Source organism: Anguilla anguilla, chromosome 1, assembly GCF_013347855.1.
Source record: "Anguilla anguilla isolate fAngAng1 chromosome 1, fAngAng1.pri, whole genome shotgun sequence".
Classification (NCBI taxonomy): domain Eukaryota; kingdom Metazoa; phylum Chordata; class Actinopteri; order Anguilliformes; family Anguillidae; genus Anguilla; species Anguilla anguilla.
This window is the reverse complement of record NC_049201.1, coordinates 23,175,765-23,192,219: the sequence shown is the minus strand read 5'-3', so window position 1 is coordinate 23,192,219 and position 16,455 is coordinate 23,175,765. Positions and strand designations below refer to the sequence as shown.

Genomic DNA, 16,455 nt, shown 5'->3' with positions numbered 1-16,455 from the left:
GTCCAAAGGAAGGCCGAGCAGCGCGGGCCAATTTATTTAATTTGTTATCACAACTGGCCCGGGTACAACAAAAGCTGAATTAAAGGAGCAAAAGGGGAAGTCGGACGTGCAGGTTAGGGAAGAAAGCGGGCCTGTGTCCTTTCAGGAAGCCACACGAGGATGTGAAAAACGAAAAAGGCGGGAATTCACAGTTTCGGTACAGCACAGGTGCGAGGTTCAAGGCACAGGGAGTGACTGGACTTGAAGGCCATTCTCTATGGGATGTTTTTTATGACTAATCAATTATCGTCATTGAATTTAGCACATAAGTTTGTATGTACTATGCCTGGAATGTTTTTCTGTAACGTACAGAAATTGTTTGGGACTAATACCTAATAATGAAACTGAATTTATACCAAAACACAGTGACCATGTGACTCCACACATAGATACAAACAAGCACACATGAACGAAAACACACACACACATACAGGTAAAATTCAAATTAACAGACAAGAAAAGTCATTTGACCGATTTTGAAGAGTAAAACTGACACAAATCCCCATATTCTACCCCGACAGATTTGAAGACAACTGAGTATTTCTGGACTTGATTCCACAGTATAAGCTAATGTCTCAGATCTCACATTATGTCTGATAAATAGGCATCTGAAAAGCACCCAAGATAAACTCTAAAGCAAACATGGACACATGCGGAAACACACGCATATAGGGAACACATAGCACACGCCACCACCACAGAAGACTTAGCGAATGACAGTGTTATGCTTGAAACACTGACAGACATGTGTCTCATTCACTGCACAAAGCACTCTCAGAAAACTCAATTTCCAGTTCGGTAGTTACAAAAAATACAGAAACAAAAACAGAGATTCATGACAATAAAGAAATATTAAACAAAATAAAACATATTTAAAAGAGAAGAATAGTAATTTTCTAAAATAACATACAACTTAATTTGGTTTTCCCATTCGGAAACAGTGAAATAAACTATTCAGACACCGTACAGACATGCGGGGTTGGACTGAGCAAACCTGGAGAAAGCTCCTTAAAATAATCAAACGCTTCAAACTCCAGAGTCACACCCAGCCAAACACAACCTTACAAACGGGACAATAATAAACAGTCAGCCCCTCTAAGGCGTAGCACAGAAACCTCAATACAGGCAGGAGCAAACCATCCCCGAATCAGACCCACTCAATAAACTGTGAACCAGAGAGACCCGGTTCGCACAATCCTGAGGTGATTCGAGGAGACATCTTAATTAGCTACAACTGAACAGATGATTGCCACATTTCCGCTGCTTTCAGATGCAAAGGGTTAGATGATCAAAAAAAAACAAAAACAAATTCAGTGTTGAATGCCGAGTCCAGACAAGTACTAGTGAAGTAGTCAAGAGAAGCTAGTGAAGACAATCATACGGTACGATGCAGGCTTGGCTCTTTCATGCTGATACAATCAAAAGTGCATTCATTTCTCAAAGCTAAACCGAATGCAAGTATGTGGGAAACGCATCCGAGGCAAGCAAAAACACACAACCGGACGAGAAAATGCGGCATAACTGCTGTATCTTAATCCTACTGTTTCACACTTAAAAGCTTCCAGCACACCATGAGGCTGCCCGAGTGAGGGACTTTTTGTTTCATTTTTTTTGTTAATCTACAAAGTAAACCCCCCCCCAGCTTAAATTCATAGCTTTAAATCTTTGGACAGACTGTGGAGATCATCCCTAGTATGTTATGAAAACACTGTAAACCCTCACTGTGTGTTCGAGACTTACGTTTCTTCTCTAAGACTCTACAGGACCCACATATCACATACGCAGCTAATCAGAGACTCACAATACCTGAACTATGCCTACTTGTCATTCTCTCAAGACTCTTCTACGGAACTGACAATATGTTTGATAGTTGCAAATAGAATAAGAAAGAATAGACGCTACGCATAAAACCATCATCAGCATTATAAATATCCTCTTTAACATTCAGGGAAATGAAGAAGGCAGTTCTGCAGATTAGGGGAATTTTCAGCTAGAAGCATTTAAATGAGGGGCTGAGTCAATACTGCAATGAAGAATTTCTCCAGCGTAGAGAAGCAGACTGTTCTCCTCAATACAGAAAATGGGCCAAATTGTTTTGCAGTATTTATTTAACCTTAACAGGAAAAGGGGCCAAATATTTTTTATTTCATTCATTTAACCTTCAGGGGAATGTGGAATAAACTGAGTCTTAATCTCTCTCCAACAGGAAGATAAATTACCCTTTCTGCTTTAATGAGCCCCAAATACATTATTGTCCAAACACGTGAAGACAAACATAAGTTACTGTATGAACAGCATTGTGCATGCATGGTTTCATAACAAAATAAGCATAATTAAGAATAAATAAAACCTCATTCACCTTGCACCATTTTGGAATGTCGCTAAGCATATACACTTTTATTTTTAATAATCTGTGACATCTACAGACCATAGAAAAAACGTTTCAATTCACCGATATAATTTAATGATAAACTTTAAAGCACTTAATCATCAATTGAATCTCAATGTTGTGTTTCAGCTTATGTCATTACGGGATAGAATATCGACGCATTCTGTTTAACTTGACACTTAACAGCAACTCAAGAAGCTAATTAAGCTTTCTGCAAAATTTAAGAGAAGGGGGAAACTGTATTGTTCCAATTTTGAGTCTTTGTTTGTGGTTGTATTCAATTTAATTTTTTATAGTGGTAAAGATTGGTATCTGTTTAAATGAGAGCAGGAACTGTTCCAGATTCAGACTTCTAGAAACTGCCTGTTCCCCTCCACTGCTGTAAGAACATTTTAAACACCTTCAATGTGTCTCGCTAAGGTGCCTCAACGTGCTGCTACGGAAGATTATCTACTGCAAAAAAACAACGCAACAGAGTATTAAATACACACATTTCTATAAATCATACTGGCTAACCTGAATAGGAACTAAACTAAAAGATACATTTTACACTGGAGGACAAAACCAGACACATCTCCTCAGTGTCAAACAAAGGCCACAGAGGATCCAGTCATCCGAGCTGAAAGGGTTAAGAAACAGATTTAAAGCGTTTTAGGAATAAAAATCTCCCCTCAGCACTTCTTCTATTAATGTGTCAGCTTCCGTTAACAGTTTACCTTCTGGAATGTTTTTCCTCACTTTTTAGAAGTTGTCAACCCCATTCAACTTCCTGTAGCATTAGTAAGGGTTAGTTGAACAAACAGAAAATTACCTAAAGTGCTTCTGGACCATATAAACCAACATCAATGCTGACCCCACCTATTCTCCACCGTAGCGCACAGCACAACTTTGGTACAGGTTCATGTTGGACTAAAAGAGGAGTGGCAGTGTGGCAGTGATTAATGCTGTCACACACACACGGATACGATCTCTAATGCTGCTCTTCCAAGCAGCGTGAGTAAGCTCAGGAATAAGAGACCGAGAGACGGGGACACAGGAGAAGAGGCGGGGGTATCGTGTCTCACCTGTTTGCCACCTGAGTGTCATGTCCTGAGAGTACTGTAAACACACCTGAGAGAACCTGACTGCTGCCAGGGATACAAAACATCCTTCTGAGGCTTTCATCAAAATCTGACCACGAGATGACCGCCATTTGACCACAATCTGACCAGACCGATTACTGAATGTGACAAAAACCTCGGTCTCTCTCTCTCTTTCTCTCTCTCTCTCCCTTCCTCCATCCTTCAAAAGAGGAGGGCAAACAGCAAGACCGTGTGTTTATTATCCCCACTCTCACCTTTATAAAGGTTGGTCTCATCGCTTCAGAGATGTGAATGTGGACTGAAAAGCAATCCCATCACGCCAAAACCGGTCGAGAGAAAACACGAGAGAGAAAGTTTACAGCCGTCTCACTCAAACTTCTCGAGGTATCTCCCTAACTTTATAATTAGCATCTGTGTTGCGCAGTGGAAGACTCAGTCGTCTCTTTGGTTTTGCGTTGTGAAGTGGAATCTTTGAGTGAGGCAAAGATGTGGGGCGCGAGCTCTAAAGAGAACAGGCCTGTGCTTGAGTGCCGCTGTGTGTTGTGTTTGTGTACGTGTGTGTGTGTGTGTGTGTGTGTGTGTGTGTGTGTGTGGTTCCCCCTGTTGACTCGTCGTGCTGACGGAGGCATTATAGTTCCCGCCGCCCTTTAATGTACGGCCCTCAGATCCACGACGCGCTTCCCCCGCCATCGAACCAAAAATCCTCTCGAAAACTCAAACAAAAAAAAAAAAACTGATGCAAAATTAATCAGAAGGGGTCTCCCAAAGGACCTGGCACCGCCAACAACGCCGTTCCCGCGCGCTTTAAACGCAGCGCCAGGCTTTCTGTCGGAGCTTTTAAAGCCAGAATAATAAGGGCGTAATCTTTAGTCAAAACTAAATGAAAGCAATGTTTCACCAGTCGAGTAATTGAATGCGATCCTTTCCCCCTCCAAACGCTGTGAAATCTGCAGTGTTTATCAACGTTAAAAATAAAAAAAAACCGGGAGGCGGTAAAGCTTTGTGTTCGGCGCTCGCCCGCGCCGACTGCGACATTGTGCTGACAAATATTGCGCGTAGCAACGCCGGCTCCGTTTTGTTTTTTTCTCGTCTTCAGAAACGGCGCCGTTTCTAAAACGCCGGAACTTTCACCGAGTGCGAAAATATTTTTTTTTTTAAAAAGAGTTAACAAAGGAGACCAGCAAGTAGGCAGAGCATCAGCCCAGAAAGTTCCGGGAAATGAAGTTTGCCTAACGCGCCGCGAGCCTGCGCCGCTAACGCAAATCCGACGACGGAAAGACGAACGCTGACGCAGGGGGAGGGAGCGCGCCTTCGTAAAAGATAAATAGAGAGCTTTGATCCGCCGCCTGGCGAACGCAGCACGGCAGACGCGCCCAAAACTTCGGACGAAAAACGAGAAGCGCAGACAGACCTCTGGAAACGACACAAGCGTGCATTTTTCCCCCCCCTCGAGTTCTTAAATGAGTAAATTGCCTTTGTGTCTGAACTCATTTGAGGTCTGTGAAAATGCCCTCCGCAGACTCCGGCATGTTTTACGAACAGAGAACTCCTCTGTTCCCCGAGAAAGCTCAATATGAAGATGTGCTTTTGAAGACAGTCAGTGGGACAAACCATTATTCCATGCAAACAATCCTACTACACCGCCATTTAACAGCGCAGCCTTCCACATGCACACGCTTGCCGAAAGAAATCGCGCTTCTTTTGCAAAAAGATAAAATACCAGCCGATGATGAAAAGTACTTTTAGTCGTGCCTGAATTACATATTGTTCCACCCGTTACTAGTGCAGGATCGACAATTCTGCATTACGGTCTGCCCTTTGCCTCCCTGTGGAAGTGTATGAAGCATGGTACAGTGGTACCGAATATTCTGTACATCGGGGTCCCAGAACACAGCAGGACGATATGTGCATTTAGAAGGAAACTGATATCAGCGCGTTAATCACTCCATGCCAACCTTGACCTCATCCTGTGAATGGCTGAGAATGTTCCAGGCACACTCTACGTAGGACAGAGGAAACAGAGGAAACTAAACCAATCACACACGCCCATCCACACATCAACCACGGATACACTCACATGTGCACACACAATCCCACGCATGCTTGAAAATGCACACAGAACGGCACACAAACACACACACACACACACACACAAATACAGACACACACACACACACACACACACACACACACAATAGTGTGTCTCATCTCATAGGCTTAATGCTGTGGGTGAACTTCAGGGGTTCACACAGTGGTCCTCTCAGAAACTGAAGCTCATCTTCCTACCAAACAACTGCCCCAGAGACGAGAGGTTCCATACAGTCTGGTCACCCAGGCAACGGGAGGCAGCTTATTACTGCTGTGCGTTTCTAGTGTCACTCATCTCAAGCCAACTGTAAAAAAAAAAAAATGTTTTTTAACAACATAAAATGGTTTGGAAATACTGGCAGTCTTCACCATATAACAAAGCACCGATAGTACCCTCGGTATAATATAACACACAAGAACCACTGCAGACAATCACCAAAGCCTAAAGGGACAACACTTCCCTGGAACTGCTTAAAAAATAAGAAAAATGAAACCGGTAAAAAGTATCTGGCTGGACGTATCAAACAGATAGACAGTATTTAAAATCCACAGTGCGTCCAACCCGAACACTTTCCCTAAGGACTCAACCACTCAAGAGGAACTGCAGGGAACCTTCAGTAGCATCCTACAGTATGTGGGAGTGTGTATGTGTACATACTCAGCATTTGTGTGTGTGTGTGTTGTTTTCAGGAGAAACACCAACACACTGAGGAACTCATAGCACTCACTCAGGACATGCTGCAGTTATAGCCTACCTGCTGCACATGTACGGGAACAATGGCATCAGTAGTGAAGTAAGAGGCAGACAGCACAAAATCCACAGATGCCAATCGCAAGAGAACCGGCAGGAACAATTAGCCACGTCTTTTCTTAAAAATTACATTCAAATGGAATTCTACTCCTCAGAACCTGTTCAGCAGTTACTGGTCCCCTGCACATTTCCAACGCTTCATTCATTCGTTTACTAATTTTGACATAATTTTGTCGTTTTAAAACGCTGTGTTTGATTTGTTTCGTATTTGTCCGTTCGGCAGATATTGGCAACAAACAGTCAGCGCGTCATTTCTTCGTGATGCGATTCATCACCGCAAACACGCACAGGCACATGCAAACAAAAACGTTCAAACGCGAACGCAGGCATGGACAAGCATAAATACACGAGTAAACATATTATGAATGGAGAAACAAAAGACAATGGGAAAATATCTCCTGAAGGTTTAACAACCACTCTCCCAAATATTTGCGCAGTTTATTTCTTTAAAAAAAAAAAAAAAAGGATTCACACGCCAGATGCAGCAGCGACAGAAAGGGTGGACCTCACAGTAGCCGTGATGGGCGCACCGCCTTGTGTCTCTAGTGAGTCTTGCATGACCTACAAAACTATCTACTACAGGAAAGTCTGAACCCGGCAAATTTCTCCCTTTACAGTAGAAATGTGATATTAGTTATGAGTCCCCTAATGAATAACACCAGACATGGCTTTAACAGAAGGGCTTGTCTTACAGATGTACAGTACTATAAATACTCTCCAGCAGTTCGGAGGGAGGATGTCGGCTAGTCGAGTTCGCTGAAGAGGAAAGTGTGCGGGGCGGAATGTGTCCGAACCTCTGTTATCTTTAGCACCTGGTGCAGAGCACTGTGGCTCTCTGCCCAAAATAAGCTAATATTTATGGGCTTTTTTTAGAATGTACACTCAAAATACTCGGGAATTTGTTCAAATCATATTTTTTGTAACGAGAATGGCTTCTGCCTGTTGCTCTGCTGTCGAACACAGGTGGACTCTCACTGAAAGCACTGTTCATCCCAGAGTTACGAGTCGGACGTGCAGACACTAAACACACTACTAATTCTGGGTGTCCCAGAGTTACCTGACTGACATGCTTGGTACAGTAAACCTGCTGTCTGCTCTGACGCTGTAGCCCGTAGTTACCAGCCCGCTTTCAAACGCGGCTGCTTTGTGTCACCTTCGCTCGTCGCGAACTGGGTGGCATGCGCGCCCTGGGCTTAACGTTCCCCCGTGCCGCCACTCTGTGCCGTCACCGCGGGAGACGGGAACGTCGGTGGCGTCACCGAGCCGGCGAAACGCGGGGCAGTACCGCTCGGCAGTTGCGATCTTCCCCCTCTGACGAGCCGCAGAGCTCGCTGCTATTTATACCGCGAGCACAAGTGATGTCAATTAGAGACCTCCGCGAAGGCGGCAGGCGGGCCCAGCGCCACGGCGGGAGGAAGCGGAAAACGCTTCAGTTCGTCCGCCGGGAGCGGATGCCATCGGCGGCACTTTCTCCCCGATGGGTTCAGGATTTTACCCTCGCGACCACCGCAGCTCCCTTGCCACACAATACACAATTTAAGTACAGGCATCTGCTGGGTAAATAATAACAAGTACATACTTTTCTCTGAACTGCTGCCATTATATTAATACCTAGTTTTCATTTCCTTAACAGAAGCTTTAAACCGGTACAACTAACATGCTACTTACCAGTAAACTATTTACACAGCTGGATACAGATTCAAGAGTTTCACACAATGGCACAGTAGGAGTGTCCAGCTCTTGACCAACTCCACCACAGTACCCAAAATGCCAATCTTTGAACAGCTTCAGGGCAGAGTAGCATCCAACTGGCTGATTAAGGAAAGGTTTTAATGCATCATAGAAGCAAATCTGCCTCTTGCCCTCTTATGCTGCTAAGTCTGATATCACCAGGTATACCCAGATATGCAGTGACTGCTACCTTTACCTCTTCGTTACCGATGAGGTATTTCATAGCACACTGAAAAAAATTAAGCACGACCTTGGACCAAATCCTGGGTGGGCCCGCAACCACCATGGATCAGCAATACGCTCCAAGCCCTCTGGATATAGTAAGGAAACATCATTTCTTCATATCCACATTTTGGTTAGGTCATATCCTGCCAAAGACCGAAAAAACAGCACTCTGAACTGGAGGGCTACGAGGCTCCTCTTTAAAGCTGCAATTAAGAGTCTTGCAAAATATGGGTCTGCAAAGATGGAGCACTTGGAGAGCTTTATAAGCCTTTCACTGCCGCTCCAGGAACTTTGGAGCGAAAAAAAATTCAAGGAAAGACTCAGGGCTTGTTATGTCATCCTGAACTGGAAAATAAGTTAGCAACTTAAATTAAGACTGCAGTGTTAAACACAGTCGATCCTGGGCGTGATTTATGAACACGCATGTCCATTTGGCAATGATTAGTACATTAAAGAGACCCTTTTTTCATTCTACATTAGACATGGTGGAGGGTTTGTTTTGAGTCATCTCATTAGGCGTCTGATTAAACAGAAACGGACAAAGGCTGAATAGTTGGCCAGACAGACCGCGGTCTGCAGCTATAACCCTGACGCTAACAGCCCATACAAGCCTTCAGTTCCCTTCTGGCTGTCCACACTACTTCTTGTATGTTATATTAAGCTGAGTCTCGTAGACTTCACTGGGGCAGCCCCATAGCCTCTATGGCTCTTTGGCAGACGAGCTTAATTGGAATTCGTCCCTTAACTTTCCCTGAAGGCAACAGTAGGGTGAGGCAGGGAGGGGTGGGGCACTCTGGCTATCCCCCTGGCTCCAGAACTCCAGAACATGGGCGCAAGGGTGGAGGTTGGGGGGGTTGCTCTGAAGTGGCAGAGACTGCTGAAACGTCCTCACAACATGTGGAGTGCGGGATTGGGTAGAGAAAATTTCTCACTTTGATGAGGGTGGGATCCGCTTCAGTGCGGAAAAAGACCACCGGCTTTCCGCTACCCGATCCCTGCAATCAGCAGTGACACCAGAGTAAACAGCAATATGAGAGAGAGAGAGAGAGAGAGATTTGTTTTCACCATCCAAGGGAATTTTGTTTTTCTCAAAAGCGAGGCGGAATTGCAGGACAAGTAGTAGTTGTGCGGCCCAAACTAATCTGCGTTTGATAATCACGAAGGAGAAAATGATTATTTGTTTGAAACGTACCTCAGCAGAAGGGGAATAACTGTTCCACACAGAACACTATGTGCCAAACACCCTGTACAAAACACTGTCTTACATTCACCAGAGTCACTCAGCATCCTATATGCATCTACATGATGAACTGTGATAAAGAGATTTTATTTTTAAGGGAGGGAGAGAAAGAGATGCACTAATGAAGCTTGGTATGCCCTGGGAAAAAAACTTTCTGAAGCAAATCAGCTCACAAACACCCGGTTAACGGCAGTGTCAACAGTACAAACTGAAAATGTATTAAATAAAAAGCAGCTGACTCCGACAGAAAACTGAACACGGTACTTTAAACATTGACAAAACAAAACTAATCAAACACAAAAGAGATTGAACAAGGATTATACCATGGCACAATACCTTGTCAAAGTAAGATCCCATACAAGCCCAGAAGTTAATCAAATGCAGATTCAGTGACCACAGCCTCGCCATGGAAACGTGGCGCCATAAACAGCTAGCTGCGTAGCTTCTGAGAAGTGACAAAATAGAGGTGTGCAATCCTGCCAGTTCACGGCACCCAACACTTGATAGAATAGGCGAGCATGATAATCCCCAACTTTTCCTTTGTTTCATAAGGCTGTCTGCATTGAGAACTAGTGAGAAAATAAAAGGCATCAATACATATTTTGGGTGCATCCATTTCCATCTCTACATTTGTATTTGTTTCTTTTTGTATTTGAACTCAATTAGCTTTTTTACTGTATTCTTAAATTTCACCTTTTTGAGCCATGCCACACGTTCTCAAGAAAGGATTAAATTTCGACTGCCTTTCCACTGCTGCCAAACAGCAAACGTTTGCTGCCACTATACTGTATTTTGGGAGTGGGAAACATCCATTTTTTTTTTTTTTTTTTAAATATATTTAAATACATTATTTTTATATTTTGTGTGTACACCATCTTGTTTCACCCTGAAGGCAGGAGGGTTATGTTTACCTCCGCTAAGCAGGTTATGTAATGACGTCTGTCCATCCGTTCCTCCATCCATTTGTGACAGACATATCCAGAGAAGTAATGGCCGGATTGCCATAAAATTTATTGTGCACATTCACGTTCCCAAAGGGAAGAAAGCTATTGATTTTGGTGATCTCATGATCTTTCCATTAGCGCCACCATCAGGCGAAACTTTCAATTTGTGATTGACAAATCTAGAAAAGCAATGGCCGCATCACCATACAATTAGCGGGGCACATTCATGATCCAAGAGGTGACCCCATGACCTTTCCTCCGCTACCATCAGGCCAAACATATATCCAAATGTAACGACTGGACTGCCAAGATATTTGCTGTGCACATTCATGTGTGGGGAGATTGTAGTGCCCTGGCAGTGGTCTGCACTCTACTGAGTGCATTCTTCCTAGCTAGTGTTCTAAAATGATTTGACAACAGTGGACAAATCCAGTCATGCTAATAAAGAATATTCCAACTGGATCCTTTTGAGAATGAATGACAAAAAGAGAGAGGGGCACTTACATCATGCTCTGCAGCTCGGGGATGAAACTGGTGGCCTTTCCGGAAGTCCTCCCGGCACTGGCGCTGCCCGACACAGGGCTCGCGGCGTTGGAGCTCATCTGCGGGGCAAATCAAAGCACTCAGTGTTGTGGCAACAGGCAAAAGTTTCTCCCGACGTGTTAGCGATTAGAAAGCCACTTCACAGAGAAAATGTTTCCTTGCTGAGGCAAGTAGTACCACAATACGTGTGCTAAGGGCACAGTCAGCCCCTTCCCAAAAAAGAAAAAACAGGCACGTAACCGTCCAGACCCACGGCGCAACTCACTTCCGCAGACACATTTTAGCTGGCACCACCTGCGCCTGCGTCCCACAAAACGTCCCTCAAAGGTCGTCCGTGAGTGAGTGAGTGAGTGACCACAATTTGCCATGCACAGCCCGCGGCGGCAGTTCCTGCGCACCGTGGGAAAAACATTACAGCCAGACAGTGAAGACAATTTTGTTCTGTTGAATGTCTTGTGCAGAGTAATGGAGGGTTCTGTTTGAGCATGTATTCGCCGGTCAGCATTCAAGAAATCGTGTGTCCCGTGATGGACAGCTATGCAACAGTGACAGCAGGCACTTCCCTTCCAAAAAATCTGGGGAAAAAACAGCTGCTAGATCTCTAGTTTCATAAAAAACAAACGTACATTTACAGAAATCGTTAGGGGATTGGGAGGAACCATCACCAGGGGAGGTGTGAAATACACTGTTGAGTGTGGGAGAACTGACACATTTCCTTCTGAAATGCAGCACTTGCACATACACTACCTACTGTATCAAATTAGGCCTATGCCAAATTTGCTCTTTGGCGTTCTGAAAATCCAGCAGTGGTTTTCACTGAAATGTCTGACCTAGGCGTGTGATTGTGAGATTGGTCCTTCACGCATGAGATTCGTGCCTGACGCGCTTGATGGCCGATTCTACATGAGCACATCTACTGACTGCCATGTTTCGCTTCGGCCATTCACATAAACACGTTACATGTTGGATGACACCAAATAGGAAGGGCAATATTCTGCATTGCATCTCAAATCAAAAGACTGGAAAACACTGTACTTCCATAAACCAGTGCTGTTTCTGAACCCGTTTACTCTAAAACTAAAGTATGACTCATTCTGCACCAAAATCCTAGTTCCATGTAAGTGTGAATCTTTCCATGTCTAGGTTTTCAAGAAAAGTGGGCCACTGAATTTCCCAATTTCAATTGGCTGATTAAGAATACATACTGCAAAAAGGTGTAGTAAATGATAGTGATAAGTAAATTATCACTGTGGCTTCTAAGTAATGGGCCTTCATACATTTTGTGATTTAGTGCTGCTTTCATAAAGCCTTTTACCAGACATAAAAAAATCAATATGTCTGTTGTGTTTATAAATTCCTGGTAGTTTTATTTAGACTACATTTTTACTGATTGAACTACACCAGGTGCCTTTGCTCAAAGGGTCTAAGATCAGAAATATCCAAAGCGTGGTATAAAGCTACAATTGTTGAAATATAAGAGTGTGCCGCAAGTGAACCTCATACAAATGCTTGGACTATTGCAGTATCACAGGAAGCAACAACAAGAGCGCAAGTGTTGATTTAATCCGTTGGCCAAAAGCAGGTACTCCACCAACCATAGCTCATGGCTGCCTGCCCACCCTTGCTTACTGGTAATAAAAGGTCAGTAAGAAACTATCCAACAACTTGATTATTCTCATGCACAAGTAATGTATTATGTAGCCTACAAGGTGGAAGTTGCAAACAAGACACCAGAGAAACTATTTAGCTTGAGAGTACTGACTCATTACAGGACCTATGGTGTTAATCTATGTAATGTTTTTAAAAGTTTAGTCTGGACAAAAATTGCGACTCCAGGCCCCAGTGAAATAAAAATAAGTGCTGCATGATGTGCTGAGCACTGATCTGAGACCAGTGTGTAAGGGAGATAATCCAGGGAAAACCATGCACGGCAGACCTGAGACCTGTCTGAAGCTGAGAGAGCACAGGCCCCCCACAGTCATCAGCTAATAAGGACCAAACAACCAACTGCTCTCCTCTCTTCAGAAAAGGCAGTTCATCTAAAAAAATCTGAGACACAGAGACAGCTGACAGAGTTTATAGAAAAGCACAAAAAAAGATTTAAAAAAAAAAAAAAAAACTAAGTCTCTGACTGCGGCCTTAATCAAGAGTGTGTTTACGCCACAACATCATGTGGTGCAGTGATACCTCACCCTTCATCCCTTGCTGCTCGCCTGCCCCTAATGCCACCACTTGCCCAACGCAGGCCTCCCGACAGGATGTCCTATCCCGTATCCAAACACAGTCAAATTCATGCGCGACCGCTGACCTGTGCAGAGACGTTTTTACATTTGGAGATGTAGTCATGTGAAATTTCACGCTCTGCTGGCCATACTTGAACAACATTACCTGGAGCACAGCTGCGGGTTCGACAGAGCGGGAAACCGCCGGCTTCCTATGGTCTGCCATGTTATCTGACTGTCAAATCGCACAGGTGGACAGCCTTTTCTGAGCGAGCCACGACACAATGAGCCAGGAGGTTGGTGCTTATAAAACCGGACCTGACATCTTCAATATTTTCAATGGATCAAAGGACGACTATGCAAATAGATTTCCTTCCAACGTTATGAACGTTAGACTAACATTTTTTTGGACGTTCAGTCAGAATGTTTCCTGGCATCGGATGCGGTCTGTAGTGTCAAATGCAGAAGCACAACTTTCAAGACAGCTTTATTCAATAAGTTGCCGACACTGAACACAAAATTTGAAATCCTACTGTAATCATCCCAACCGTGGATGAAAGCTGAAGTTTCGCTTTGAATTGCAAGGCAGATGGCTACCATATTTAGCCAAATGAACTCAGATGTGGTGAATTAATTCAGATTGCTTCAATGTGTATGGTTTTAACATGATGCTGAACTTGAATATATAGAATAAAGGAGCATTTTCTATTCATTTCCCCCCCTACAATAATTAAATACTTTTAAGCAGCTTTAAGTTTTAAAGTCTACAGACGCTTAATTAATTTTATTGATTTACTGTTATCTTGACCTAGAGACACAGAACATGGGATATATATTTTTTTTTATTTTTTTTTCTGGGTTACTTTCGGGTTTTGTGGTTTGAATTATATGGAATCATTAATAAAGGCGTCACATTTTAAGACGTCCTCCTTTATGACTATTTCATGTAATTGTTCACGTAATCTGCCAAGAGCTCAGCAAATGGCAACAGAACTACAATTTAAAATAAAGATTCACATAAAATGGTATCAATGCGGGAAACACTCCGCATAATTAAACCTCACCCAAAAGTATTTGCTCCGTTGATTAAAAATCGGTTTACAGAACGCATTATGGGCTAATTATTCCAATTCATCAGTGCTATAAATCTATAGTCGATCCGTTTAATTTTAGGAAATCAAAAACATATTTGGTGCGCCGAGCAGCGAGAGAGGAAATGTAATCCAATAGCACTTCTTTTTCTGCACTGTAATGAGGTGCCAATAACGTCTCAGAGCTTTTCAAAATTTATTATTTTTCTGCCACATCCGCAGCAGCAGCCACACACGGCCGTCCCGGGCCTGATCCTCTTCTCTGCTTTACATATAGGCTAATGTAAAATCCATTCTCCTCCTTTTCAAAAACCAGTATTCACGGCTATTGGATATTTAGCCTATAATTGAAAGGACGGGGTGGGATGGCCTCACAATAAAACAGAGAAGTGTAGCCTATATTAAAAATGTCCTTTCTACTTACCCGCTTCTTCTGAACCAAGTATTCCTCAAATAATTTTCTTTTTTTAAAATAAATACAAGAGATGAGGCAACGTCGTTTAATTAAAAAATCAGGCGCACAGTTATTAAATTGTAAAGAACAGATTTGTTTTGTTTAAGATATCAAAGAATCAACATCCCAAACATTGCCTTGGCCGACCAAACATATCATATAGCCTATCAAATACATAATACATCCCAGTTAAGATGTGACATTTGCTCTGAAATACGTTACAAAAAATTAAAATAAAATTAATAACAATGCTTCATCTATACTTGAGATATTACTCGTCCATTCTGAGCCCCTACCACAAAAAGAACCAACAGGCCTTGCAAATATGCCACTAAAATAGGCCATGTAATTGATAAAATCTGAGATTAGTTTCTGGCGGGAAAAATATAGGCTACACGGACTCTCCAGAAATTAAAACGCCTTGATTGAAATGACAACTTGCATTACACGTCTAAATACTAGATATTTTATTCTCGTGTTTGTGCGTTTTAATATTCCATATGCGAAGTAGCTTAGTGCACGTCGTGCTTCTTGCATATTATGAATCCGCTGTAAAAGAACGCATATCGAACACACAACAGCCAAGAGCCTTATAGCACAGAATGGGAAGAACGGTACTCTGTAATTTCGGCAAAGTCCACTCGGGAGCCGTAAAACAGCGTTTGACAAGCTGACAGACAGTGCCTACGAAACACACACGAAACAATATTCGGCTGCAGTAGGTATTTTCTCTTCCTGCCTCAATCCCCTGGAAACGTCTCACTGCACGTCTTAGTGACTCAGTTTAATTTCAGACAGTGATGTGGAATTTCTCCCGGTCTGGCCCCATATGCGCCGGGGAATTCCACCGTCCCATTCAATAATTTTATTCGCTAAGTGCCTGCGTGCCTCTGTCATGCCCAAACACTCTTATGATGATGTTTTATTCATAGGTCCCCCTGGAGAAAATGTATTGCATCCAGATCCAATTTGCCTTAGACACTATAAGAAAACACTAAGAAAAAATAATTGGAACCAGTCTCAATGAATATGCACACGCATTCTTGACATTATAAGAAAGCAATTTGTTGTTCGCAAGCTAGTCTGGTCCAATTTAAAAAATAGGAAAAAATAGGCTACATAATATTGTATCTTCTCGTAAATTCGAAACAGTGTAGGCGTGTAAATCCTAAATATGTTTCACTTCGAAATGTTTTCAACGTGGATCCAAAATAGTGATCTAAAATAGACCCCTGCCCACACAGCCACCCACACACATCCTAAAAAAGCAACAGAAATTAATATTTCACTAATGTACGCCAAGTCGTAGGTCGGTCATCGTATGTTATTTCCGCATGTACTACATGCGCAATAATGCATATTAAAACCAATAGATTTCATTGGGCTGTAAAATAATTAATCTAGTGAGTCTTCATGTTAATCATGTCTGTAGAACCACAATTAACAGGATTCTCCGAACATCGGTGTTACTAGAGGTTGCGCGTGTGTTCCTGATTTTTTAAATGTGTTATTTTCCGTTGGAAGTAAGGTTAAATGCAAAGTACTGGGAGGGTGCCATCATTTTTGTTGGTTTTGGTCTGTACTCCAGCACACCAG

At 42.9% G+C, this 16,455-nt stretch overlaps 2 protein-coding genes across 4 annotated transcripts in view; one reads left to right on the top strand and one right to left on the bottom strand.

The window, feature by feature from the left end:
* Nucleotides 1-16,455, top strand: part of runx2a (RUNX family transcription factor 2a) — a 48,439-nt gene that overhangs the window by 3,539 nt on the left and 28,445 nt on the right. The window lies entirely within an intron of this gene.
* The window catches only part of supt3h (SPT3 homolog, SAGA and STAGA complex component), an 82,489-nt gene that overhangs the window by 61,783 nt on the left and 4,251 nt on the right, over nucleotides 1-16,455 (bottom strand). For all 3 annotated transcript variants that reach the window (XM_035431727.1, XM_035431737.1, XM_035431719.1), the window contains exon 2: nucleotides 11,054-11,151. In XM_035431727.1, the coding sequence (XP_035287618.1) occupies nucleotides 11,054-11,151 (98 nt within the window). The remainder of the gene's footprint in view (nucleotides 1-11,053; nucleotides 11,152-16,455) is intronic.